The sequence below is a fragment of the Labrus bergylta genome, chromosome 7 (assembly GCF_963930695.1).
Source record: "Labrus bergylta chromosome 7, fLabBer1.1, whole genome shotgun sequence".
Lineage (NCBI taxonomy): Eukaryota > Metazoa > Chordata > Actinopteri > Labriformes > Labridae > Labrus > Labrus bergylta.
Genome location: NC_089201.1, coordinates 15311668 through 15339661, shown reverse-complemented (window position 1 = coordinate 15339661; position 27994 = coordinate 15311668). Strand labels below are relative to the sequence as shown.

The window sequence follows — 27994 nt, the reverse complement described above, 5'->3', positions numbered from 1 at the left end:
TTTCCTTCCTGCTCTCTCCTCACTGTCAGGTGTGAAATAACAATAAAGACATTTTAAATATGACCATGTCTTCCAAATCTTCCTGCGGAGCAACACCTGAAGCCAGACAGCTGTTTCTAATCTGGAAGAACAACAGCGCCACCCTGTGGTCAGCGGATGAAGTGCATGAATTCCACAGAATCCATCAGTTTGTTGTTGAATCTGTGTTTTTAATGAGTTTGTTTGAAGACTTTCTATTAATTTGTGACTTTTTTTTAAAAACAGTTAAGTCTTGATTTTAAACTTCAGATACTCTCAGGATATTTTGATTGGAGGTCAGATCTACTGAAGATGGAGAAAAAGATGACCCAGGTTCATCTTCACCTGAGAAAAGTTTGTGCTTTAGATTTTTTTTTTTAAAACACACCAGGAGCCGTGTTCACAAACACCCTGAGACTAGATTATACGATTTACTTTTTTTTCTATATTTTTTTAGATTAACCAATCACGGCTTCTGAAAAAATGTCTCATACCTAGCAACAGGGTCGAAACGCCTCCTCACTAAAATAAAAGTATCAGTCCGTTACTGGCTCAGAGTCACTCTGAGAATATTCCTAACTCACTCCTAGGCTAAAAATCCTTGCTAGGATTTTTTTGTGAATACGGCCCCTGGAACTTAAAATAAGCAAAACAGCCGAGACAAGATAAAGAAGATAAAAAACAGTATGATATCAAGGTTATATGGAAAGCCAAATTCAAAAAGAAATTATGCAAAAAAACCCAAAATGAACAGCTGATAAAACACAGAAAAGATAAGGAAAGAAAATAAGCCACAGAAAAATAAAAAGAGACAAAAGAGTCATTAAAAAGAATAAAAGCAGGACACTTTGGATCGTGATTCAATAACATATTTTAATTTTCAGTGTTTTAGTATAAAAATCCCAGCGGCCTGCCGTCGGCTGGTTTCCGCTCCCGTTGGCTATAACTGTGGTTTTTTTCCCAGAGAATCAGCTAAAGTACCAAATCTATTTACACACAACATCCACATCCAGAGGGGCCAAACAAAACCTGACATCTACCCATCGCTACCCCGTCAAAAAAAAGAAAACATCAAACACTATCACCTCACCTCTCAGATTTAATGCTATTGATCAAAATGTTTAAAAAAAAAAAAAAGAGTCACAAAACAACAGAAGAGGCGCCTCTACACACGGCTCCTTGTGTGCCCGTAGTATCTTCTTACAATACTCTCTCTATAAAGTAATGCATATACATTTTCTGCTTTACAATAAATTAGTACAGGCACATTCTCTTTTCTCCTACAGCTGACTGTAGCTCTGGTCAGGTGGAAAAGATGATTCTGTGACGCTTTACAGAAAGACTCAAACTCATCACAGCACGCAAACATGAGAGGCTGAAAAACAACCGTTAAAAACACATTTAGTGGGAACCTTGTGGGCAGCAGATTTTTTTTTTTTTTGGTTTCGGTGTGAATGATGCACTTTCGGCATTTTTAAACTTTTTGAGAGCATCTATATAGATTTTATATAAATATGTACAAACAAAAAAAAGTAGTCCAGTAAAAACATTCAGGTAAAAAAAAAAGAAAAAAAAGAGATGCAAACACACAAAAACGTAATGCCAAAGACGAGAGAACTTTGAAGCTTGAGAACTCAATAACTTACAAAAACCGTAAAAAAAAAAAATAAAAAAGGAGCTGAAATCAAAATGTTCATTACAGTATGCATGTTTGTTTTCTCTGTGTAGAGATAGCACCAGCAGAAAGGCCGACAGCGTCAGTGCCGGCGACGACGTGGATCATCACCTCCGACTGTATAAATATGTGAACACCATGTACCAAAACAAACTGAGGGAGTGAATAAATTAGTGTCAGGCCTTGTACAGGATATTTACAGGAGCTGCTGCAGTCGCACTGCTGCACGCTGATGGGTGTTTCTCCGTGGCAGTGGGACTGTCGCAGCAGTCTTGCAGCACATTAAAGGAGGTCAGAGGTCAAACTCTGACACATTCAAACTGGTTTAGACCCGAGACTTCTCGGTCCTCACAGCCCAGGTGTGATTTTTCTCACGACTCCTTGCACCCGCTAACCGAGTCGTTTACGTTGCATAGCTCTTTGACAAAACAAGATGGCCATCACAAGCTACAGTATTTCAGACGGAGGGGTCGATGTGAGGGGGGACATGAATCCAGTTAGCAGGAAATGGTAAACATGACAAGTGTGTGTTTGTGTGTGTGTGTGTTTTTGTGCGTAAGAGGCAGAAACTGAGCGTCTCGGCTGTGAACAAAACAAAAGGCTGAAAGGACAAGAAGGAGAGATGGATGATGGGAGGAGGAGGAGGAGTAGGAGGGAGAGTTCAGTCCGTGACTGCGAGGGCGCCGCTCAGCTCGTGCTCACTGCTAACACGGTTCAGGTGGTCCATGGCTCGTTCGAAGGCGAGCCGCACAGCTTTTCGGATGGAGGAGCAGCGAGCCTCCTTCAGCTTCATTCTGTCCAGCGTCTGGTTGATCCCGAAGGGAGCCATCTTGGATCTAGGAAGCCATTGCCTGAGGAGAGAGGAGGCAGTGTCAGTGTGCAACAGTTATAAGATGTTGATAATCCGTGCACAGACTGATGAGCTCTGGGTAAAGGAGTTTGCATGAGTCAGTTTTTTTCGGATGCGTTTTTCAGATCTTTTATTAAAAGGGGGAAAAAACTACAGAAACTATAGAAACATGCACAAAGGGATCGATGCAAAAAACGCAGAAAATTGAACCTTTTCCACAGAAAATAATCACGGGTGAAAGTTTCCAAGTCAGTGTGTAAACATGATCAGCATAACATGAGATCGTATATCTTTTTTTTTTTACTTGCGTCAATTTGGGACAAAAAAACAAAAAAATAAAAAATAAAATCGGACAAAATAAAAAAGGTACATGAGTCAATTTCAACTTCCAAACTGTTTTGCTTCCAACAAAATCAATCTTCAACCCCCTTCTATGCAATCTGCACCGACTCTTATCAACATGCTGATGATTGGTTGGACTTTCCACAGAGGATGACAGTCCTATACCATGAGAGAGCTTTTAACAATGACGGGATGATCTCACCATGATAGAAAACACAAAAAGACATCACACACTTGGTGATCGATGGATTTTTGATGATGTGATTTCTTGGCCTCTGATCTAGAATTAATTTTCTGGATTAGATCAATCGATTAAAAAAAGCAGGAGCTACAAAAAGCATGTCGCTGCAGCTTCCTTTTTCTAACATGAGTTGGTGATCTCCTCACCAGCTGCGCCTGCTGTCGAAGAAGTGGACGAGGAAGAGTTTCTCTGCGGACCTGAACTGCATCCGCTCTCCGGCTCTGAGGACGTCCTGCGGCGGCCGGGGAAGCTCCACCCCGTTGGGGTGCAGACGCGTCCTCCTCCGTGCTCTGGGATCCATGATCTGTGAAGGGCAGAAAGACAAAGAGAGGCAGAGACTAAGTGAAGGGGCCGCCTCGCAGTGAGAGAAGCCGGAGAGAAGAAGCCCGCACTCAGAGACACAAACATGCAAGGCTGAGTCGTGCCGTGACGCTCTGAGCGAAGCGGCCAACTACACACACACACACTCTCACACTCTCACACACACACACACACACACACACACACACACACACACACACACACACACACACACACACACACACACACACACACACACACACACACACACACACACACACACACACACACACACACACACACACACACACACACACACACACACACACACACACACACACACACACACACACACACACACACACACACACACACACACACACACACACACACACACACACACACACACACACACACACACACACACACACACACACACACACACACACACACACACACACACACACACACACACACACACACACACACACTGAGCGGTCCATCATTGGCTGGCTGGCAGCTGCTGCATGGCTGTGAGCACGAATCACGAGCTACGGCACGCACTATGGCAGAGGGGCAGATGGTAGATGAGAAACAGAGGGCACTGACACTCACTCACCAGGGCGGGGTAGGAGGGATATCCACTACATTTAGCCCAAACTAGTTTAAGAGGCTCCAGAACAAATGGAGAAGCAGCGGAGGGTTTCCACACCTCTACAGAAACAACAACGAGCAAGTTATGAAGTGTTCACTGCAACAGACACAGAGCACAGTGAGAACACAGCCAGGCAAACAAGAGGGTGAGCTGAAGACACACACAGACTACTTTTTAAAGCTGGGTTGGTAACTTTGGAGAAACCAGGAAGGAGCACAAACATGACATTTTGAAATAACAATACTTTAGCAATTTCCCTCAAATCCCCTTACTGTGCAGGACGAGTCTGTGAGAGAGCTTCAGCCTGAGCGTCAGTCTGTGGCTCTAGGAAATAAAGTGATTGTAACGGCCCACCAGACAGAGCCGTTTCATTTAAAGACACTAGCTGCTAAATAAAATACAGCCTGATCTTTAGAAGAACATATTTATAGGAGGACAGGTTGAGCTTGAGAATTTATGGGAGTGGTTTTTTAAAAAGGAAGAGACTTTAAATCACCGAGCCCACTGAGAAAACAACGGACTTCACTTCCACCTTGTCAATCAAAGGTTTCCTGTTCCTGCTTTTCTTGCTTGTTTGCACTTCATAGACAGGAAGTAAGCCTTTCATTGCTGCAGTGGTTCGCTTTAGCCTGCGGCCGTTAAACAGTCTGTAATGCTTCATGCACGGTCAGTAGACGACACAAGAGTCACATGTTTCAATCACCTGTAGAGATCTCGGCAGAAGCGGTAAACTCGCCGTTCTCGATGCAGGTCATCAGAGTGCTTTTGTCGTCCACAGTACTCCGTCTAGCTGCGGCCGGCCGCCCTTTCCCACTTTTAGACACAGTGACGGTGCTGAAAGAGATGAGGGAAGCGAGGAAAGCATTTAGTTGCAGGGTTGGAAAAATCTTATGTCAGGTGTAAAAAAATAACCAATGTCCGCTTAGTGCTGCAGCAAATAATTTTGATTTTTTTAAAGAGAGAGTCAAAATCCTCTGCAGTGTGCACAGCTCTAAATCTTCCCTTCTGGTCTCACCTGGTGCTGGAGGGGACGCTTGCACCGGAGGAAATGCTCGACTCAGAGGCACATCGCCGGCGAGGCTCCAGCAGACGAGGGGACGGTGAGATTTCCTCCTCCTCCTCTACCACAAAACCGTTAGCTATACCTGAAGAAAAACAACAATGAAGTTTGTTTTGTTGACGTGGACATTTCTTGCTGAGATTGAGGTTTCAGAAACAGACACTACTGTTCTGAGTATGTACCTGTGCCGAGGCGTTTAATCGGCGACTCCTCTTCTTCCTCCTCGCCGTCGACACTGGAACTATGTTTCCTCTTCTTGGGCAGGAGGAGCGTCTCCAGCCGAGGGATCACCACAGACAGGAAGGTTTTGGCACCCAGGGGGGACGCCGGTGCAGCGGTAGCCTCCTGGGTCTTGGGTGGTTTCTGGGGGCTGGTGCTCTTGGATCTGCGAAACAGGCTGTTGGTCCGTCGGTTGCAGTCACCAGAGGCTTCGGTGTGAAGGTCGCCGTTGAGGAGCGCTGGTTCTAGGATGTGCCCATTCAGGGTTTCCGAAGGTAGCACTGAGGTAGAAGTGTCTCTGTCGTCGTCCAGCTCCATGGGAACGTGGTCAACGCTGGGTTTGAGGGATGTCAGAGGTGGCTCTGAGTTGCTGGGCGAAGTGTCGAGCGCTGACAGGGAGGTTAACAGTTCAAAGGTCGGTGAAGGTAAAGGCTCCTCCTGTGGCGTGGGAGTTTCCGCGGGGAGCTCTGGTAGTGGTTTCTCCTCTGACTCCGGGGGGGTTGAGTTGGTCTCCTGAGGCGCTGGTTTCGGGCGGGACTTCTTCAGACTCATCTCGCTGCGGACCTCCATGATGGTCTTCTTAAGCAGCTTGAGCCTCTTGCTGCGGGACGGGCTGTGCTTCATGGCCGTGCTCAGGTCCAGCTTCTCCAGCAGCTCCTTCAGCTGATCCTCCAGAGGGGTCCGCTGACGGTACGCGGGGCTCAGAATACGGTCCACTGTGAGAGAGAAAGTCACACGTCATGTCCAGCACAACTGTGTATAACTTCTTCACTTCAACATCTTACACAATTGTTGATATATTTGCTTAAATTTGTCCCTCACACTTTACTCTGTGCCTCCAAGTTAAGTAACATTTAAGCTACTTTATTTTTTTGAAATATTAAACTCTCAGCTTTTACTTGACAAAAGTTACTTGCAAAGCATCTATGTTAAATGACAATTCAACTGCAGACTAGGCCCGGTTGAAGACATCTCAAACAGTAATTCCCGATCTTTCACTTAACATTTGATCGTCTATTTAAAATCAGTTTCATGATGATGCAAAACCAAAACGCTCTTATCTGAGAAGCGCTTTTTGATCTTTTTTGAACGCGATCGTTCAAAAACTAGCACAAATGATTTACCAACCACTTTCAAGAAGTCTGTACAACTTTCAAGCAGATGTTTCGACCATTAGTACACACACAAAAAGGTTTTTTGTGTGTGTAGTTCATCATGTGGGACACCGGAGCGTAGAACCAGAACTGAACAGTCCATCTTGCAGCATTGTTATCAGATTTTCTCTTTCTTAGTAAGCAGTGGACTTACCATCCTCCCAGGAGAACGGGGGTAGAGGCTCCAGCTTTGGGGCTTCAGGCAGATGCAACCCGCTGGGGAAGTCAAAGCCGATTCTGTCGACCTCTCTGCGGGCTCTGCGGAGGACCACTCCTCCGTGGTCCTGCATCCGCTGAGCTGCCTTGTAGAAAAAGGTGTCCTTGGAATTATAGGACAAGCAGTTAGCAATCATGAGGTTGAAGTCGTCCTCGAACTCGTCGAAGCTCCCGTACTCGTGGCAGTCGATGCGTTTCCTCATCGTGGAGTAGTCCATGGGGTTCTTGATGTGGTCCAGGTAGTCGGGAACCTGCAGGAGACACGAGGAGCCCGGTTAAAGGGGGCGGAATGTTTCACTTCACTTTTACCCTCTGTTGTTGAGACTTGCCACACATGCACAAACAGGATCCCATGGACATGCATGCATATATACATATATATATATATATATATACACACATATTTGTGGTTAAGGACGCAATCGCATCCCAAAACTAACTGCACCAGACTAAGACATCAGTAAGTACGCTAAGAATGTGTTCAAAAAATAAAATACAAATCTTTACCACTGTTTATCAGTAGAGGTTATTTTATTCAGATTTCAGTAAAGTGCAAACTTTTAAATTCTTTGAAACTGTTTTGAAGTTGTTGTTATTAAAAGTATCCAGGCGTTTGATTCAATAACTGGAAGTAAACCTTTTTTCCAAAAACAAATTATCTGTATTCAGAACGCTGCAAATCTAAAAACACTTCCTGAATATGTCAGTCTGTTTACCCATTTACCAGGAAGTCTCAGCTGCATTAAATAATTCTCCAGGAAAACAGACTGTCATCAATTGATAGTGAAGCTGATTTCGTCAAAGGTTGTTCATGTTAACAGGGACAGACCTCTTTGGCGCTGACAGGCTGAGCGAAGATGCTGTACTGGTCTTTCTCCTGCAGCTGACTGAGCACGGCTCTCAGCAGGATGTTGAACGGAGTCAGCTGGACCTCCAGCACCGACTGCTGCTGCTTCATCTGACAGAAAAACACAATACTCAGTATGGACACACTGACACAAGCTTTAAGCACGCGGAAACGGGATCAGATTTGTTTTGATTTATAAATCCAACTCACTGAAAATTCCTGTCTTTGTATTTTGAGTTTGTTTGACGATAACAGTGAAAGCTAAATCTATCAGCATTCTAAAATCAATTAAAATGGAGAACAGAAAACGGGGCAGTAGATGATGAAGTGACTCTACCTCCTCCCTCTTCAGCTTCTCTCTCTTCCTGATGAGCTCCAGCAGCAGGCGAGCTCGCTCCAGGTCGTGGCGGAGGCGGTGCCACTCCTTCAGCTGCTCTTTCAGTGCCTGGTTCGTCTCCATGCGCTCCTGCAGACAAACATATATCAATTCAGCAAGAAATATATTAAAACACCAAATGCTACTTTCAGAATCCAGCGAGTGGCAGCAGCACTGACCATCTGCTTGGTTTTGGGCGGCTGAGGGGTGGCCTGTAGCCGGCGGATCAGTGGCACGTTGTTCCTTGACTGCCTCTTCTGCACCCAGTAACTAAACACCCTCTCGACGAAGAGACGCTTCCTCTGAACCGCCACCTGGTTTAGAATGGTGTCAAAGCTGATCCACAAAGAAAAAGAAAACACATAATAATCAATACATACTCATATGTTTCATTCGGTACTTAGAAGTGAAACAGTCATCTGAATCAGTACCTTGAAACAGTAATACTGGGGCCAGCATTTGCAGGTGTCTCAGGTTCTGGTTCTGGTTCAGGCTCCACTCTCCTACTCTTCTTCTTCTGCCAGCTCTTGGCCCGGGATCTCCCCCTCTTGTCAGCCCTCTTGTGGCAGGCTCCGTTTTTCGGATGTGGCTCGCCGTAGATGTTGAGCGGTCGGCGGTCGCAGCCTTCAGGCGTGTGGCTGCAGCAGTATGAGGTCTTCTTCACAGAGAAGGTTGAGGCACCTGACGACGTTACCTCTTTGACAGGCTCCATCTTCATGTAAAGGCCAGCCTTCTGGGCGCAGCTGACATGGAAGGCTGTGTAACAGTTGATCTTGTCACACTGGATGCAAGCACCTGCCCCTTTCTCCTTACAAAGGTAGCAGGTGAGCTTCCAGCGTGCCGGCGGGATATTACGGACACCGTCAATGGGCTCTATGAAAACTGTGTCAGAGAAGCCGACCTCTGGAACCCACAGAGCACATGCTACATGACCCCAGCGGTCATCATCGGTCCTCTTCAGGGCTCCGCCTCGGTTTGGACAGAAGACACACTCAGCTGGTCGCGACGGGCACTGCAGGCAGTGCCTGCACAGCCACTGGCCCTCTGGGATGTACGGCACGCCGTAGCACTCCTGGTGCACGGCGATGTTGCACGAGTCACAGAAGAGGATAACATTACTGTCAGCTCCATCTCCGTCCATGCAGATGCAGCAGACAGCGTCCTCATCCACCAGTGACTGCAGGTCACTCTGACCCTGCGTGGCCATATACGACTCCTTCTCAAAGCGGTCCATGAGAAACTCAAACAGATTGTGTGACACCTGGCTGACGCCCTCGCTCTTCCTCTTCTCGTTGATTAGCTCCAGCCAGGCATAGTCCTCCTCGTCCATGTCGTACTCCACCTCCTCGTCCAGCTCCTCTTCTGTCCTCTCCATATATTTGTAATAAGCCGCAGGCCTCTTTGGCACCACCGGCAGATTGTATTCAACCGTTCTGACCTTTGGCTCCAACAGGCCACTGGCATTGCCGTGTGTGCCTATGCCACCATGTGCGGCAGTGAGCGCTGCATTCTTCTTCTGCTGGTTGTTTTTGAGGCGCACAGAGCGCACCAGGACCTGCTGGGGCTTCTCGTTGTTCTCCTTGTTGCTGTTGCACTCCATGATCTCCTGAGCCGTGGGGTCGTCATCACTGATGACGTCCAGCTTGTCGTAGATGCTGAGCCGGTGCACACGGCCGTCCACCTCCAGCTCCACTATTCGCTGAGCCTCTGCATATGTCAGCGTCTCCCGGTTGGGGGAAGGCTTGATTGGAGAAGAATCTCTCTTCAGCACCGCCGGGCGGTGATGCCGACCCTTTTTCTTCATTTTGAAAGACTCTAAAAACCAAAGGAAAAAAACAATGTCACTGATGTAATGTAGCAGCAACTTGCTTTAATGATTTACAGCCTTTCCCCCTCAACGCTGCCTCACAGGAATGATATATGGCAATATTTCTACTAGTAGACCACTGACTGCTTTTTTCCAAGAGATTCTTTTACTGAAAATAAGAATCTAACTTCCACCAAAAACAAACACTGTGAATGCTGATCAATCAAGAATGCATTTACTTCATGCACTTACTGTAAGAGCAACATAGACTAAGAATCAGTGTGTAACACTAATGCAGATCGTGTCACATGTTACAGCTAAGGCTTTTGTTGGCCCCACAAATATCTGCCAACATATTTGGTATGCTGATTATGTCTGACTACATTAGGGCTGTGTGCGGAGTTTTGTTATTCATACCAAAACCAAGACTCTGGCCCGTGTCTTGTGTGTGAAAGAGGTATTTGCTTGTAGGTTTAAAGAAAAAAGGACAACTGCTTTATCGCATAAATGCTTTGCATTTTACTTAAAAATTGAATCAATTTGTTTTTAACACCATAATTTGTCATCAGTCTATTTAACTATCTGCTGAGTCAAAGACCATAATTACATTGCTTTAATAGTTTGTAGTCATATTTACATCCCAATTGTTTTCGCATGTTGAAGACGATCCACATATTGCCCTAACCTACAAACAGTATGCAGCAACCAGTTAGTTTTTGTGTTTATAATGTGCTTTCTGTGTAACTCTACCCTAAATAATGACGCATTGATGCTTACTTACTTTTCTTTGGTACGTTGTCTATATCTGTATCCTTCTGTAAATGTAGGTGTACAAAAACCATGTTCCATATTGCTAACACACGCAAAGCAAATATTTAAATTAAATTAATCAATAATTATAAAATAAAGAAGCATGGGACACCAGATAGTTAATCTAAAGAATCGTTGGAATTTTGCTGAGGAAATATTTTAAACAATTGAGTCAACAATCATGTTATTGAACTGTTAGACATCATCCTTGTTAATGTATCATTTAAAATGAATGGATTCTATCACTCTTCTGTTGTAAACAAAACAGGAAAGTTAATGCAATTACAGCTGTATCCTCACAGGAACAGATGGGACACGAAGATCAGCTAAAAGCTTTAAATGAGGAAGACCCTGCGTCTCTCTGTGTGCAGTTTAGTTTTTAAAGTGTTTTCAGTTGGCTGTTCAGTGTAACAAGAGTTGTCATTACACCATAATTTTATGCATCTATGATACAAGTAAAGATCGAACAAAATCAACACCTTTTTTCCATACCACCACATCAACAAAAATAGACAAGTCCTAGGCGCTAATATTGGGAAATTTCTTGTTTTTAATCAACAAAAACTGCAACCAAATTCCTACACACGGTCTAAGTTGCACAATTACATTGGAAATGTTTCAGCACTGCAATGTTGCCAATGTATATGTGCAAATAAAAACGTGTGCAGGAATTTCCTTGTCATTTTTGTGGATTCATGCCTCTCCTACACGTCTGTCTCGTGCACAATCGATCGCAATGGCATCATTATTGAAATATGAGCTTTCTCCAATAAACACATTGCAAAATTCTGAATTAACAGCAATAAATAAAAATCATATTATAGTTAAAGACATTATTATTATTCACTCATGTTTGCATTATAAACCTTTTAGATGGAGGCCCGGGTGTCATGGTCATGCTTCAAAAACATGTTGATGCAGTTATAAGAAGCTGAAGCAAACTATCAGCTACCCTCAGATGAAATAATACCAACTTAGTGATAAAAAATAAAAAAATAAAAAGATTTTTGCCTTCAGGAGAGATGTGTTGCAAACAGGTTTTGTGAAAACCTGAAGAACAGCTGACAGGACGAAAACTGTAAATATTATGCATTCTTTCATACTTCACTTACCCCACACTTCATTTCCTTATAACATCTTGAACAAAGTTATAACACATGGTACAACTTTCTAATGGCATGCAAGCCTTAGATTTACATAAAACTGCTATTATCAGGTTTGACTTTCTCTATTTTCTTGCAGATATTAAATATATCACAGTGTAAATATTTGCCACTATAGTGCAGCTTTAAAAAAAAAAACATGTAGTTTTTTTTTTTTTAAAGCTTTGATCATTTTCAGTTGTGCTGTTCGTTAAAATAACCGAGAATGTATCGTTTTAAAAAAAACGGTATGAAAATGAAACTATTGACAAAATGTTGACAACATTAAATGTAACACCGTCAAGGGGGGGCGGAAACGGACTGCGCTTGCGTTACGTCGACTTTGATGAATGAAACAAATGTGCCGAGGGCAGCGCACCGACACGCCGACAAGAGCGAGCCCTCGGTCCGCTCCGTGAGTCCGCCTGGAGCCGCTGAGAGCCGCTTGTTGTCGAGTCTCCTCGGCGTCTCCATAACTCTGTTCAATGGTTCCTGCTAGCTGAGGCTAATGTTAGCTTAAATCAACCGGACCCCCATCGTTCATCTCTGTTGTGAAATGTGTCTCTGTCAAAGCGATATGCCAACGTAATGTCTGAACTGCCCGTCGATGCCCTCCGGTCGGGCGGCGACTTCCCGGGGCTTCAGCTGCACACATTAGGACACTCCGTCCACAAACCGGGCTGACTGAGGGGGGAGGAAACATGGCGACCAGCACAACAAGAACCTGTTTCCACTGAATATCTGGCTTTTCCTCGTCGTAGTTTGAGTTGTTTCGGGATTGAAGCATAGCCACGCTTACAGGGCGTGATATTAAAAAGGTTAGGGCCGAGTTGAGGCTGAACTTACCTCGGTATTTTCACGATTTCAGCGTATAAATCCAGCAGCAATGGCGGCGCGGCCTGTGGAGCGAAGCGGCAGTTAAATCCACATTCAGTCCGCTCATCCAACGGCGGCCGCGGCTCGCGCTGAACCGAGTGAAACGTACAGGTGACTGACAGGTATCCAGGGCGACGGGACCGGTTTCGGTTGTTATACGGTGTTCAGAATGAATGAAAAACACGGATCGATGTTACTGTTTGAAAGCAGTTAGAAGTGGCAGCGCTGCCCGAGCTTCTCTTCCCCCAACAACAATGCGGTTGTGTGAGTCTTTACGTCGTGACGTCATCGCGTATAGAAGGAAACCAGGAAGTGGAGGTGCTTTTTTTTTGGGTTCTTGGGGCTTCTTTAGTGGAAAACACAAACGGGTTGATGTCTGAATATTGCTGACCATGCTAACGTAGGAGGGTGAACACGGGTGATGCAGCAGGACATGAACAGAGTGTTCATAATATAAAACAATAACATTGGAAAATCATTAACTTCTGTCTGTGTAGATTCATTAACTTCAAGTCACTTAGAGAAAGAAGTGAAGCTTGAAGCTCTCCACAAAACTGTCAATATCACTTGTTGGTCTGTATTCAGTATATGTAGCCTTCTTTGTCTTGTCATATACATTTGTGATGCACTTTTTGTGGATATCATTATGGATGATGGAGGAAATCAGCATGATCCTATCCTCATTATTATTAGTAGTATTTTTGCACCAGTGTGAGAACACAGCTACACACTCACACATAACCAGGTAACCTCATATATTCACATTGAATGCTTTTGGTTTGATTGTTGTTGTTACTGTGTTGATTATAAATTATTATATTCACATATTTGTGTACAAATTATTTTACATGTATGTCAATTGTGTTTTTTTTTTATATACATCTTGTTGATATTTTGATTATTTTAACAAATGAGCTAGTTTAGTTTTCTGCCTTTCCCTGCACTGCATATTGACTTTTTATATTTTTATTGTGCAAATAAACATATATACACAAAATGCAGATCAATTGTAAAATGAGTTAGGAACAGAAATAAAAACAATCATTAAAAAATAAATTGCTTTGGTCTAGAATATGGTCAACAGCTCTGACATGTTATAACATAACTGCAAAATTCAGCAGCAACACTAGGGGGCAGCACTCCGGGAGATTTTATGTTCTTAGTTTTATTAATGTAAGTAAACCACAATGTCGTTTTTTCCTCCCAAGAAATTACTTTCATTTTCAAATATAAAATGTGAACCTCTGATTCCTGACGGCTCCGTCACCAAACACTCCCCATTAAACCAGAGGAAATGATAAAAACATACGACTGATTGATAAAAACTGAGGTCCACTGCATGTAAAGCGTTGCTGAGGAGACAGACAGGATGAAGGAAGAAACAGGTTACACATGCTTCTAGTCTTTGTACTAAGCTGGATTGTGCTGGATCCACATCCACCATCTCATAGGCCAGAAAGAAGTCTTTCCCTTGGTCCAAGAAGATTCCCTGTGTTTGTTCCACAGATCAGGACAGTCAGAGGGATCAGGTGGACTCAGTTTGTTGCTCTGTCTCATCTTGACTCTGATTGGGAAAGCCAGACGGAGCATCCTCTCTGGAAAGCAGGTTGTTTTTGCGGAGGTGGCAGGCCTGTTGGTAGGGGGGCCGTATGGGCGGCTGGGTGGGTGGGGTGTACTGATACTGTTTACCCGCTTCCAGCTATAGAAAGAAAACAGAAAAGCTTACCACAACTGTGAGATTGAGTTTGTACAAAGCTAAAAATAAAAAAAATGAGTTTTTCCAATTAAACAAAAATGTTTGCTCAAACAGGCCGTTTGGAGATTTTCCCTTCATGACATCACAAAGGGCAGTAACCCCTCCCCCAGGTTGGTGACACTCCCACAGCTGCGCACGTGAACACTAGACACTTTTTTTTCAAGTTTTTGCTTTGGTTCTCATCGTGGTCTAAATTATTTTCTGCTCCCTTTTAAGGGATTTTCAAATGAATTTGTAAAACTTGGGAACAACCTCAGGCATTGCTAGCTTCCGCTGTGATGTCATAACAAAATGTATCACCTTATTAACCCCTGACACTCCAGTTTAAATACAGGGTTTTTCCTGGCTCAGAATGGGCCTTTGGGGGGCGACTACGCGCTGTGGTAAACGTTCGACCCACTTATTACAGTATAGTTTATGAGTCTGTATTACCTTATTTGACAGAAATCTGTGCATTTCCTGTTATTTCTGACCATTTTATAAATAATATTATCATTATGCTTAATTTACTGAAACCCCAATTAAATCTGGTAAAGATTTTTTTTATTGCAACAGTGAATCATGGGAGGAGAGGGATTTTGAGGGAGAGGGGTGCAATGAGATTGAGAGAGGGGAGGTCACATCCTGCCAGTGCATTTCACCCTCTTCCTATGATGGCTGCTCTTTTCCTTTAAATTGTGTTTTAGTTTTACATAGCCTACACATTTGTTTAAGTACATTTATTTGAGTTGCTAAAGTATTATGTCAAATAATCACAGTCACAGATAATTAGGATCGATGATCGGATCAGGAAATTGAGAAATTATAAAAATATATTTGCTGGCTATAACGCAGCGCTTTTTGACAGTCTGTGTGAAGTTCACATACAGCTGGCTGACGTTACGATCGTTAAGTTATTGATTGTTGATAAAAGCAGACACGGTGGAAGTGAACTAAGAAAAGTTGAACGTGCGTTCCCGACTCGGTCCATAAGGATAGTGGATCAACCGTGTTCTGTTGCACATTTACACTACAAGTAAACAGGTGCGCGCTGTGGTTGGCGCTCCGGTGTGTGTGTGTGCGTTTGCAGCCATGTATGTTGGTGAGTCTCGTCTCGGCGTGCCCCCGCGATGACCCGTCTGCAGACAGCAGAGGAGCAGGGACAAGTAGTAGTAGTAGTAACATGAATGTTGGGATAAATATTTACCGCCATGAAGTGGATTGCTCTTTGAAATTAACTCGCTAAACAGAAAATCAACCCGCATTCAGCGCTTGTGGCTGTCAGCAGAGCGTCCTGCACCAGTCAAAAGAAACAAACAGTCAATCAGCTGGCTATCCAGCGCGAGCTGCATGTGTAAACGGATGAGAGGGGAGATGACTGCTAGAAGTCAGAGACGTCGCATTTAGGTTTATGTTTTGCTTGTTAAACAGTCGTTTGATGTATTGAAGATTTGATTTGCAATTTAAATCGTCTTTTTTTTTTCTTTTGGCGCTCATGATTTTCCTTTGCCGCTGGGTAAAACCTCTTTGGGGGGCGCCAAAGAATTCTCTATGCAGGAAAAATCCTGAAATACCTTCATTAAAGCAGAATCGACTCTGTTTTATAGTGAAAATCAAGAAAACAAGAAGCCCTCAAACTGAAACAGGAAAGACAACTGATGACACATTAAGAATGATTCTGTTTGTCTCAGTAATGAGCAGCAGGATCAGCCCGGCTCTGCTCACCTGTAGAGGGTAGGTTCTGTCCGAGTCGAAGGCGCTGAGGTCGCCACACGCCAGGAAGGGAACGATGACACGGTTTGGCCCCTCTAACTGGTTAAAATCCACATCTGAAGGACAGAGACCAGACTGAGATGATACACTTTAGATAAATGGCTGTGTATCTGAAGCTACTCTTTACCTTTAACTCAAATTTATCTGTAACTTAGTAGTAAAAGTGAAACAGGCTAATTTTTTCATGAGCGATGCGGTTACCGTAGCAATGGTCGAGCAGAGGGTTGGACATGTTGGGGACGTAACCTTCAGGAGGAGAGTAATTCTGACACACCACGAAGGCCTCTGCAAACAGACAGAGAAACTGGATGAAAGGAGTTCATGAAAACATCAAAAGTACAGATATAAACTATAAAAAATAAAAAAAAGAGGGGGGAAATGAACTAAATTTGAGATATTTTGTTAAAAAATCCTACATGTGTTACAAGTTATAAAATCACAGTCAGATATTCTCAGTGAGGAGATTCCATGTTGCCCTTTACTGTGACTACTAAATGACAATTCCCAGGTCCCTAAGTCTGTATATGGGAAAATAATTTGGTTCTCTGGCCGAACTGTGCAAATAAAATCCTGGAAGGACGGTGGAAACCACCACAAACACGGTCATTAAATCACTGCTGTTAGATATATTGTCCTTAGAACTCTGTTGCAAGGTCTCATGGTGCAAAGCTCTCTCAGCTGTAGAATCTCTTGTCAGCAGAAGGAAAGGATAAATGGGGAGGGGTGGCAGGGTGGGGGGAGTCACTCACCAGATAAACGAGGGGTTGGCATTAGGCTGTTTATATTGTACATTTGCACTTACGGAAACCCACGAGGACATACATGATGCATTTGAATTTTCTACACAGATGAAGATACATATCTGCAAACTGCTTGCTCCAAGTTAAGTTGTGCATTTATTTTGACTCAGGGGATTGATGATTGAGCGTTGACCATGCTCACCAATGCTGGAGTTCCTGCTGCTGCGAGGCTTGGCGCAGGTCACACCACTGAAGAAGATCTTCAGCTGGGAGTACAGCAGAGTCACGTCTTTTCCTCTGAAGATCTGAGACACACAGGGCAGGGCGGGGTTAAATAAAAAGAAGGTATGACCTGAAGTAGTCCACGGCCCACAATGCACCACAGAATGAGATTTTTTATGCTTTGATACCAATCAAAACATATATACATTTTGTTTAGGGGGTTTTATTTTCTTAAAGTTCACATATTATCCTCCTTTTCATAAAGTTGAAAATAAGTCCTCAGAGCTCCACAAAACATGTGTGCGAAGTTTCTTGTTCCAAAGTCCACCCCGATCCTGTGTTTGATCATGCCTATAAACTCCTCTATTTCAGCCCTGCTCAGAACAGGCTGTTTCTGTGTCTGTAGCTTTAAATATGTAAATGAGCTGTGCTTGACCACGCCCCCTCTCTGGAAGGGCTTGGGTGGCTCAGGCTTTATGGTGAGAAGGCAGACTCAGAGGGCAGAACAAACACCTAGCTGTGGGAGTGTCACCCACCTGGGGGAGGGGTTACTGCCCTTTGTGATGTCATGAAGGGAAAATCTCCAAACGGCCTGTTTGAGCACACATTTTCTGAAAAGTGGAGCAGGCAGAAGACGAGAGGATGGACTTTACTCATCATTGGGGGGCTTGTAGACAAACTAGAGACACATATTAGTGTTAAATCTAATGGAAATATAATGACTCTAATTAGAATCGTTTTTTTTGTTATGATTTTTGCTAACGGACATGTTTCAAAACTACACAGATTTTTATCATCCACATCGACTCAGATGAATAACAGTTGGACTCACTTTAGCCACAAACGTGCCTCCAGGTTTCAGGACGTGTGTTGTGATGTTCAGAGCCTGAGAGAGACAAACAAACAGCTGTCATCGTGACATCACAGACAAACAGGTGAATAAGCAAACACCTCTTTACTCACAGCCAATAGGAGCTGAGCCTGGATGTACTCATCCACATCGTGTAGACCGGTAACTATGGAGACAGAACAGGATGTTGTCCTTACAACTGAATGCATGAGTCTTGACAGGGACAGAGGAAAGATTAAAACCCAGGATAGGACAGACAGAAAATGAGCGCCTCACCATCCGGAGCTCCGTCACACACCACCAGGTCGGCCGGCTGACCCTCAAAGTGACGGATGATCTCCTGAGCTGTCGACACCTGACAGGAGGAAAAACAGATTCATGTCGGATTTAAGTTATTTAAAAGGCAACAACATTGTAGCCCTATTCAGACTGTGTTTCATGTTGTGATATTCACGCAATCTGAATGTTGCAGAGGTGTAGTGATTCCCCCCCCTCTGTACCGTCTTCAAAGGTAGTAACAGAGGCGTTACAGAAGCAAGACGATAACAGCAGAGCCAGCTGGGGTGTGTGTATGTCTAACAGTGTGTGTATGTGGAGCTCCCACTGTGCCGTGCTTGGAATTAAATCACAGGGACACCAGGAATCTGTATGAATCTACAAAGGCGGGATGATGACTGAGTCTAGTTACGGCACTTTCGGGGAAAAAGGAGGCTTCTGTTTATCATCTTTTGTGGAGGAGAATGAAGTTCTCCACTTTTACTAGGAGTTTGCTGACACTAAAATGAAGACTTTTTCCTTTAAAAAAAGAAAGCATGTCTCCCTGCTGCTTTCAGATGTAGTAGATAAAGATCTGAGTTACATGTGTATTCATGTTGTCCTCACCTTGGTGATGTCTCCCTGAATCTGAGTGACTCCTGGCAGAGGAGCCATGGCCTGCAGGTCCACTGCCACGATCTTCACCTCCTCGTCTCCCTCACCCTTCACACCCTTCTCCTCCTCCCCTCTGAGAAGAAGAAAAAAACAAAAAAAAACAATTCACGAAACAAAATGTGGAACTGTAACTAGGAGCTTCAATCCAAAGAAAACCGGTTTGTAGGAAGTGTACCTGAGTTTCCGACTGAGGACCTGACTCCAACTGCCAGGTGCTGCACACAGATCCACCGCTCTGTTCACACCTTAAAGACAAAGTAGCTCTTACTAATTAACCTTTGACAAATCAGACATTAAAGAGCCAGAGAGAGGCAGAGATAGATACAACAACAAAAAAGGAAACCCAAACAAGATGAAGATGTCAGGGAGCCCATTGTCCAGTAACCTATGAATGAACAGTGGGTATAAACAGTGCCTTATCTCAGGTGTGTCATTACACTCACCTGAGAACAGGTTGAACTCTTCGTCAAGCTGCAGTAGCTTGAAGGCGCTCCGTGCCCTCCAGCCCTCCTCTTTGGCCAGACGATAGTAAATATCCCGCTTGTCTTTGGAGGAGCGACCCATCCTGACTTCTGGAGGAAAACACACACATACAAACACACACGTCAAAAATACATTTAACCTGAATTATTCAAGTATTTCAGATTTTAAGTGATAAAAAAATAAGTTTTTCGGATAACTTGCTGTTTTATGATAATAATAGTTTTAATGTAAAGAGGATCACCTGTACATATTAGTCTTTGCTTATTTGTTTATTATTGTGTCTATTGTTGATATTTAATGTTATACCTTTGGACAAAGAGAGCACAGTTTACCAAAGTAAATTTCCTTGTGTTTAAGCCATAGACTGTAAGGTTTAAGCATACCTGGCCAAAAAAGCTGATTCTGATTCTGATCACCACCAAATCACGCCCATTAAACCATATTACAACCAAACTAAGGTCAACACTAAACGATGTTCAAAATGAATGTTTGGCTGTATTATGTTGGCCGAATTGAAGAGGGCATTGTCCTGAATCTTAAAATGTTCTTGTTGAACACTACTGACATGCTGCAGATGGACTAATCTAGCCTTGAATATTTTTTAAATTGAGTTCGGCATAGAGAGGACAACAAACGCGTCATTTCGTGGCTGCCTGAGCCTTTTTTATTTAGGTCAGTTAATAACTCTGGGTTGAATATAAACACATGTTAAAAAAAAAATAACAACATATCAAATTTAAGAAGGCTTTATGAACCATTTAAACACTACAACACGTACCGTAAGCGTGCTGCTCCGGTGTTGACGATGGAAGGACCCCCTGAGTGTCTACAGCTGTCCGCGCGGTGCCTGATCAAAATGAAGTTGCCAAACCAGCTTAAATGTTGAAAAGAAAATAAAGATGTGAAAAGAATTATTTACGGAGATTGTCTCATATATAAAAATGTATTTCAAACAAATGTATGACTCAAAAAAAGGATGCTGCTACATTTCTTTTCATACGGAGGAAATACCAAATGGGATGCGATACAACGACGGCCACACGGTGTCGCTGCAGAAAGTTTAACATCCCTCATTAAACTTGACGAGAGGCATTTAATCATGAACTAGAGCAGGGGTCCCAAACTTTTCGGTCCCTACACCACTAAAATAACAGTGCTTGCACAAATATGCATATCCAAACACTGGCATTAGAGCAACACAAAGGGATTAAGCACGAAAAACCATCAAATTATCTTCATTATTTAGCTAAAAAAGTCATCTTCATTTATAGACTTTGTGACTAAATGGACCAACACACTAAGCAGACACAGAAGCAACATGTGAGAGCAACAGACACCTAAATTATTGCTGTCATGTGCAAAAATACATTTTAAGGATTTTTAATGTATTACTTTGATTTCAGCATAAATCTAAATGTTTAATTTTAAAGCATTTTATATTTCATTTTTGACTCCCCTCTGAATGTCTGGCGCCCCCCAGGTGTTTCTCCTGCTGCTTCATCAGCAGTGTATGAAATAATAATAATAATAATAATAATAAATTAGATTTATATAGCGCTTTTTTTCTTCTGATCAACTCTTTACACAGAAGCCTCTACCATAATTGTGTGAATGTGTAGGTGTGACCTGCAGTCTAAAAAGAGCTGAATAGTCAGAAGGCTCAAGTCCATTTAATAAATGTCTTGTGAAGGCGGAGCAGATCATACGAGGTTGTTCTTCTTTCTGCTCCTTTTCATCCAAGGTGCAGGTTTTCATGATTGTATTTCATTGCTCTGTTTGGTCGATGCATTAAATAAACTTTGTATATTTAAAAAAATAGAAATGAAGAAAAGCAGAGGCCACACAGGAAATCAAATTATATACAAAAGTTTTAATTTGAAATTTCTCCATGAAAAACAAAATACTTTTTTTTCTCTGAGAATTATTTACAACACCAGAACATGAAACATACAAACGGATGATCTGAGAACAAACTGTAAATCTGATGTCAGAAAAACCAGAACAAACCTCGTCCTCATGAGAAACTATAAAAAAAAATTAAAAAAAACACTTGGAACAGGAGACATGTTGAATAAATAACCACAGAGGGGGATGTCTCTTCTCCAAATAAATACAGAGATATATAAAATAAATATACCGGTATATATAAAATACATACAAGAAAGACATTTTTGCATTGAATGTGCGTTTCACACCCAGAGACGGACAGCTGGAGGGACTCGGATTTTCAGAACAAAAGTAGTGAGACACATTGAAACAATTGAGACACATGGGACCGCCGTTTTTTGAGGGGGGTTTAAACTGACTGGACTCAAGAATGATCTGAAGCATTGAAGCGGTCTCAAAACTGAAACTCAGGTACCTTGTCTAAACATTTAACATTTCAAGGGAGAGAAGAGAAAACGGTGAACAAGAACGTAGCTGGAAGTTCAGCCATGAAGGGTCAGGTCAACAGCAGCACCAGTGAGAAGAGATAACAGTCAGACTTACTGCTTAAATAAGACCTTTTCTGAATTTTAAATCAGGAGAGCACGTGTTCGTTCTCAAAAACATCAAAAGAAAAAAAAAAAAAAAAAAAAAAAAGGAGTCAGGACAGAAACTTGAGACTCCACAGAGTAAACATCTTTTGGTATCCGAGCAGAGTCGTATGTGGCCTCCTGAGGCGGACTCCACAAAGGTGTGTGTGTGTGTGTGTGTGTGTCTTTAAGAGTGTAGATTGTGTGTTTTCAAGTATCCCACTTTGTCAGCAGGTGAGGGTCGGGGTGCGTTGGGAGGCCGAAGTCGGTTCCTCACAGGACAGTTTTTAAACATACACGTCGGTTGATCTTTTTGGCAGTTGTTCAAGTAAGCTGAAAAAGAAGTTGCAGCTTCTCTGTTCTTATCAGAAGTTCTTACAGTTCGGTCTGAATTCGCCAAAGAAAAGATAGCTCTCTTTTATTCTGAAAACCCAGAGCACCATGTTTCTCTCCCTCCTCGGGGCGAACCACACCTTTCTCAAAGTAATGTCTGAACTGAGTTGCGGGCGTCCCCACTTGACGAGGCCAGATGTTGACTTGAAAGAAATGGTGGAACATAAACGCCCTGTGAGGTTTACGTTGGTGCTCATCAATGTTTGTTTGTTTGTTTTTTTTAAAATAGGGAAACGAGCTTCATTGTAATGATCAACAGTTTCAAAAAGTACAGAAACTTTGAAAAAACAAAAAAATCTTCAGTTACAGTTGACTGAATTGCACAGAGCCTCAGCACCGATCTGTTGAAAATGGTTTTTTTTTGTAATTTAGACCGTTTGCAGAAGTTTACCTGCATTTCTTTAGTAATATAAAAAAAATAAAAACAGTAAAATGACCCAGTAATGGGTGCCTAACACGTTTTATTGTTGTCATGGTATCAAAACAGCTAGCTATATCGTTTAAATTTTACCAGAATGGACTCGGGAGTTTCAAAAAATTGGTACTTCGACAACCCTAGAACAAGCCCTGACATGAGGTTCGTTGCCATGGCAAAGCTTCACCGCACAATGTTTTTAATCTTAAGGCACTCTGAGGTGTGATGAGGCTCTATAAGAGCTACTCGCTTCGATCACATCTCGAGACGACCAGCGTTCCCAAGCAAACTCATCAAACACCACCAGAGGAGGGCTGTCAATCAAGTCCATGCCTCGCCCTCTGGAAGCCTCCGTTTGACCAATCAGACGCTCTGCTGGCCAGAGGAGGAGGAGGAGGAAGATGATGCAGAGGAGGAGTCAGCTGTGATGGAGTGGAGCGTGATGCTGTTGTTGTCCGTCTTCTGTCCAGCGCTGCCCGTCACCCACGGGTGGAGGAGGATCTGCTCCACGGTCGGCCTGTCAGACGGCCGCTGGCTGAGACACCATCCAATCAGCTGCTGGCACTCTGTGACACAAACAGAGAGACGATGAAAAACCATGAGACTAAAGAAATCTTCCATTTGATCCTGTTATATCTCTGTTTTAAGAGCCCCCTCCTCTTCTCCTCTAACTCCTCCTCTTTGTTCTTACCTGAGGAGACTTGTTCTCTGAAGCAGACCCGTCCTCTCAGGATCTCCTCGTCCTGTTCGAAGGGGATGTCCCCACACACCATGTCATACAGCAACACGCCGAGCGACCACACGGTGGCTGAGCGACCGTGGTACCTGCGAAACCGGATCCACTCTGGAGGACTATAAACCCGCGTTCCTGCAGGGAGTAGAGTGGGGGCGTACGTTTAGAAAAAGGTAAACATTTTGTGCTGTGTACACTGCTCAAAAACATTTCCCAGGATGCAACAGCTGTCATGAAAGACGCACAAATGTACAGTGAGTCTGTAAACGGTCAGTTGTGACAGATCACCATCATGCTATTTGTTAATGATGCAATTCTATTTCTGCATATTTCATAGATCCAAGAAAGATATCGGCCAATTTGATCGGTATCTGATTCCTCCTCCCCCCCCGCCAAAAAAAAACCCCATACCCGTCAGATTCTCAGACTCACCATCAAACTCTGTGTAGGCGGTCTCTTTGAGGTGGGCTCCCGAGCCGAAGTCGATGAGTTTGATGTGTCCCGTCCTCAGGTCCACCAGCAGGTTCTCGTCTTTGATGTCTCGGTGGATGACGCCGCAGGTGTAGCAGTGACGCACGGCCTCCAGCACCTGCAGGAAGAAGCCGCGCGCCTCCGCCTCGTCCAGGGCGCCGCGCTCTGTGATGTAATCGAACAGGTCCTGCCCCTGCTCGAGACGCTCCATCACCAGCAGCCAGCCGTCCGACCGCTCCCACCAGTCCAACAGACGCACAACGCCGCCGAACGCCCCGCCCACCTTCTTCAACAGCACGATCTCAAGAGGGACCACCACGCCACACTGAAGATATCAGAAGAGGGATTACAAATGTGTCCACTTCCGCGTTCAAACATTTTTTTTTTTTTTTTTTTTAAATCAAACTTTCTATTTTTTGGGGAAAATCTCCCAAATTATTTGATTCCAGTCTCTAAAGTGAGGATAGTGCTGCTGCTCTTCACTGAAAACATCTGAACTTTGGGCTGTTGATCAGACACAAAACAACACATTTGTGTGTGTCATTACACAGATTTTGCAAGCCTGACAAATTAACTAACCAGGAGGGAAAGACCTGATTACACAGCTAAGAAGAGCATCTTCTCTTAAAGTCTTTCCCCTAAATGTGTCCCGTCCAGCAGAGTATAAACAGCCTCTGTTAAAAACAAGCTTGACTTAAGGGAGTTGGGATTGTTATGAAATCAACATTAGCCTCAGAAGAGAAGCAGATTTTATCATTTCAACTGGCCAACATAGTTACTGCATTTTGAGTGAACTATTTCTTATTCCTAAACAGTGTTGGGGGGTTATGCGTTACAAAGCAATGCACCAGTGTACTCAGATTACTTTTTTTGTAATCTGAGTTACAAAAAATATCTGAGATAAAAAGTTATATAACACATTGGTTAAGTAATCAGCTATTCAAAGTTACATTTTCAAATAAGCAATTTTACTTTAAAATCCCTTATTCCCTCTTTATATTGCCACAAAAAAGAGAAATCCCTGATGCATTTGCAATGTTTGAATCCTGTGGTTAGGTCATTTCACATGTAGCTCAGGCTGAGCAATCACAGGGGTCTTAGACATGGGTATACACTATGGAGACTGAAAAATAAGTGGGTATACTCCATACACCCTTCACTACACCACTGTATAAAATATCTAATTATAGAGAGATGGCATGACACAAGTTAAAAATCCACTTTAAGATTGATGTAAATAGTGCATTAATAATCTCACCAGAGAGCCCCACTCAGTCACCCTCTCCCTGCACACATGCTTCACCGCCACCTGTGAGACAACAAAACAACACTGTGAACATACAGATTTAATACATGATGAATACTTTGTTAAAAAGGTAGGGACCTTAATGCTCCTTCAGAAAACAAACAGAACATTGAAGTATTGGATTCAATTATCTGTGATAGTCCAGTACAGTACAAGAAGCCTTTTTGTTTGTTGCCCTGGCCTATGAAGGTTTTTCTTAGTTGACGACTTGAGAGGATTTTCGCAACAGTTTTGGTGCCCGCACTGAAAATGTAATTTATTTTAAAACCGCTTCTTGCTCCCCACGTGTCAAAAACAAAAACAGGATTTTTTTCTCCCTTCACAATAAAAAAGGAGATCAAAGCGGCATTGACTTTTGTTCTTTGTGAAAACAAAGACCACATGCCAGACAGCACTGAGGTGTGTCAAGCTGGCCAGCTGACACAAATGAGACAGGAAGTACAGAGCATAGACACTGCCTTCCAAAATAAAAGCACACATTTAAAACAAGCAGGTGTTCGGCTCATGATGAAAAGGGCAATGTGCAACAAATCAATGAAGTTTAAGCCGTACATAACAGCTCAGTTTCTGTGTCTTTCTGCTGCTCTTGAAGTTTGACACAATTTGAGTGTTTGCCACATGAATCCAGAAGCTTTTTTCCCTGCCACTTCAATGACCTTAATTAAACTGACGGTAGGTGAGGACTTGCTTAAACTTTTCAGTCTGCATCAAACTTGTTTGAAAGCATGGCCCACATCCAAAAGGGAATTTAATGTACACTGAATGAGAGCATTACTTAATTTTCTCACTAATTGTACTAAATTACAAATACGGATGCACATATGCACCACACACGAAGCAATTACAAAGTAAAATAGATCAAATTAACAATTAGAAGTTTATTTATATTAAGAGGACAATGTCCAAATACACTGCCCTAAAAGTTTATTATGCATTTATAAATTTATTATGCAAATTACAATTCTCATCTCTTCTAAGACTGACGGGTGTTGAATATTGACTTATTATCGTATATGTAATCATGTTATTTAAACGTAATAAAACTACTTCTTGTAGGAACACTAAAAAGAAGATTGATCTAATGCGGCTTTTATTTTTGAAGTATTGACAGGAAGTGTGTGAGCTTCCTGTGTGTAACTTGAGGCTTTGAGCCGCCATGTGGCGCCGGGCGGGGACACCGGGACCAAAACAAAGCATCACCACCCCGCTCTTACCGGCAGCCCGTCGGCGAGGCGGATAGCCGAGTACACGGTGCCGAATCCTCCGCTGCCGAGCACCGGACCCAGCCGGTACAGCTTCTCAAAGGACTGCTTCTCCGTTTTAGCTGAAAAAAATAAATAAAAATAAAGAGTTAAATCAGTGTGCGCCAAAATGTTCAACCCCTCATTAAATAAAAAACCAGCGTCTCAGCCGATGTGCTACGTTGTCCTTTATTTCTAGAATGAATACACACGATTAACATGATTAATTACCAGCGAAAAACTAACAAAAACACCGAATAAACACGGTCACACACCGAATAAACACGGTCACACACAGCCCACTGTCCTCACATGACCCCCGTTGTTCTTCCGTGAGCCGTTTAAAAATGGAGGGTGCACAATAGCAAAATCATCTCCACCGACACAAACCACACCAAATAAACACACAGACTACCAACATGCAGCTTTTATTTACAGAAAGTTTTAAACATTTTGACACCAAAACTGGCCTTTAAAGTGGTCCCACGTCGTGTTATTTAAACGGTCATGCAGTAAAAAGACTTGAAATGTGTGAATTTAAACGATTATTTAAATTATTTAGTCAAATATATCAAACGTAAGCTGTCTCCGCCTCTACAGTAGTACATGTTATTATTACCCCGTTTTAATCACTAGTTTGAAAAGAGGTGTTACGCTGTATTTTGTGACCCTCCTGATTGTTTGTCCTGACTTGACCCAGCTTGGGGTTTTTTATTTGGCAATGCATCCCTCTTGGGATTAACTAAGGATACACAATCAGGTCACAGGAGATGGTAAAACACCCGCGTGTTGTCGTTATCACAGTTTTTCTTACCTTGCTGGAGATGGAGCTTCGCCGGTAGCTCCATGCTTGATGAAATGTGAGACAACGAGTCCAGCTTGGAGAGCAGCATGCTGCTCGTGATTCCTCCCCAAAGATCTTAAGAAAAAAAAATAGGCCTACACACGTAATAAAATCCAAAATGGCAAAACTAGTCCGTTAGCTGTTCTTACGGGTGAAATAAGACACAAGCACGGTAAAAATCCATCGGTATGCCGCCGGTAATTCACACAGGAGATCGATCAAATCGTCCCTGCAGCATCTACAGAAGCGCGCCACTCTGCCTCCCCCTCCGCCGCTGCCAATATTTACAAATATTAGATAGATCCTTCCGCCCACGTTTTACATAAAGTAAAGCCTCAACAGTTCCCTCTCACACCCGCGCTGACTCGCCCAGATTAATTTTGGTGTGCCAATGACTCGTCTGTGTTTTTTTTTAACGTGATGATGTGGAAACGAGCCCTAAACGCAAGAGAAAACAACACGGACTACTTTAACGTAGTAGGACAGGCGCAAGGATCCAGGGAGAGCGCAACAGCGCTGCGGCTCGTCAGCCAGTAACATTTACAGTCTATGGTCTAGATCAGGGGTTCTCAACCTTTTTTGGCCTTTTAGAATTTCTTCCAGCCAAGTACCCCCTTGTCCGACCAAGAACATTTTTCAGGAAATCATTTGGGGAAAGAACATGAATAAATAGATGTATGTGGATCACAAGTTGGAAATAGTTCCCTATTTGATGTTACATAGAGAATATATGCTGTTAATTCATTTGTTTTTA

General features: G+C 43.1%; 3 protein-coding genes across 4 annotated transcripts; all 3 read right to left on the bottom strand.

Annotated features, from left to right (window-relative positions):
• Positions 1 to 871: 871 nt before the first annotated feature.
• On the bottom strand, positions 872 to 12948 carry LOC109979440 (bromodomain-containing protein 1). Of its 2 annotated transcripts, XM_065956857.1 has the most exons (12): positions 12559 to 12948; positions 8385 to 9768; positions 8133 to 8289; positions 7915 to 8043; positions 7560 to 7688; positions 6669 to 6981; positions 5324 to 6076; positions 5097 to 5226; positions 4785 to 4915; positions 4046 to 4140; positions 3273 to 3430; positions 872 to 2544 (listed from the first exon to the last, which is right to left on the bottom strand). In XM_065956857.1, the coding sequence occupies exons 2-12, from the start codon at positions 9755 to 9757 to the stop codon at positions 2355 to 2357; spliced, it is 3558 nt and encodes a 1185-aa protein (XP_065812929.1). In that variant the 5' UTR covers positions 9758 to 9768; positions 12559 to 12948; the 3' UTR covers positions 872 to 2354. The 2 variants fall into 2 exon arrangements, with proteins under 2 accessions (XP_065812929.1, XP_065812930.1); XM_065956858.1 differs by lacking the exon at positions 4046 to 4140 and having other exon boundaries at positions 2388 to 2544.
• Positions 12949 to 13538: 590 nt separating this feature from the next.
• Positions 13539 to 20239, bottom strand: ftsj1 (FtsJ RNA 2'-O-methyltransferase 1). The gene is made up of 11 exons (XM_020636496.3): positions 20100 to 20239; positions 19282 to 19410; positions 19014 to 19083; positions 18791 to 18911; positions 18185 to 18263; positions 18022 to 18074; positions 17891 to 17944; positions 17039 to 17141; positions 16298 to 16381; positions 16049 to 16152; positions 13539 to 14287 (listed from the first exon to the last, which is right to left on the bottom strand). The coding sequence occupies exons 2-11, from the start codon at positions 19400 to 19402 to the stop codon at positions 14114 to 14116; spliced, it is 963 nt and encodes a 320-aa protein (XP_020492152.2). The 5' UTR covers positions 19403 to 19410; positions 20100 to 20239; the 3' UTR covers positions 13539 to 14113.
• Positions 20240 to 21171: 932 nt separating this feature from the next.
• LOC109986007 (serine/threonine-protein kinase pim-3-like) lies at positions 21172 to 27505 on the bottom strand. Its single transcript, XM_020636492.3, has 6 exons — positions 27211 to 27505; positions 26370 to 26479; positions 25108 to 25158; positions 23811 to 24174; positions 23337 to 23513; positions 21172 to 23211 (listed from the first exon to the last, which is right to left on the bottom strand). The coding sequence occupies exons 1-6, from the start codon at positions 27287 to 27289 to the stop codon at positions 23009 to 23011; spliced, it is 984 nt and encodes a 327-aa protein (XP_020492148.1). The 5' UTR covers positions 27290 to 27505; the 3' UTR covers positions 21172 to 23008.
• Positions 27506 to 27994: the final 489 nt, after the last annotated feature.

Bases quoted from the DNA above. Each gene is read 5' to 3' on its own strand.
- ftsj1 (XM_020636496.3), bottom strand. From the start codon at position 19,402: ATGGGTCGCTCCTCCAAAGACAAGCGGGATATTTACTATCGTCTGGCC. The intron at 17,142-17,890 runs GTGAGTCCAACT...TGTGTGTCTCAG, and splicing joins GAGGCACGTTTGTGGCTAAA to ATCTTCAGAGGAAAAGACGT. The intron at 14,288-16,048 runs GTGAGCAGAGCC...TTCTTTCTATAG, and splicing joins ACAGAACCTACCCTCTACAG to CTGGAAGCGGGTAAACAGTA.
- LOC109986007 (XM_020636492.3), bottom strand. From the start codon at position 27,289: ATGCTGCTCTCCAAGCTGGACTCGTTGTCTCACATTTCATCAAGCATG. The intron at 26,480-27,210 runs GTAAGAAAAACT...TATTTTTTTCAG, and splicing joins GAAGCTCCATCTCCAGCAAG to CTAAAACGGAGAAGCAGTCC. The intron at 23,212-23,336 runs GTAAGAACAAAG...TTTGTGTCACAG, and splicing joins CAGAGAACAAGTCTCCTCAG to AGTGCCAGCAGCTGATTGGA.
- LOC109979440 (XM_065956857.1), bottom strand. From the start codon at position 9,757: ATGAAGAAAAAGGGTCGGCATCACCGCCCGGCGGTGCTGAAGAGAGAT. The intron at 8,290-8,384 runs GTACTGATTCAG...TTTGTGGATCAG, and splicing joins CCCAGTATTACTGTTTCAAG to CTTTGACACCATTCTAAACC. The intron at 4,916-5,096 runs GTGAGACCAGAA...CATCTCTTTCAG, and splicing joins AGCGTCCCCTCCAGCACCAG to CACCGTCACTGTGTCTAAAA.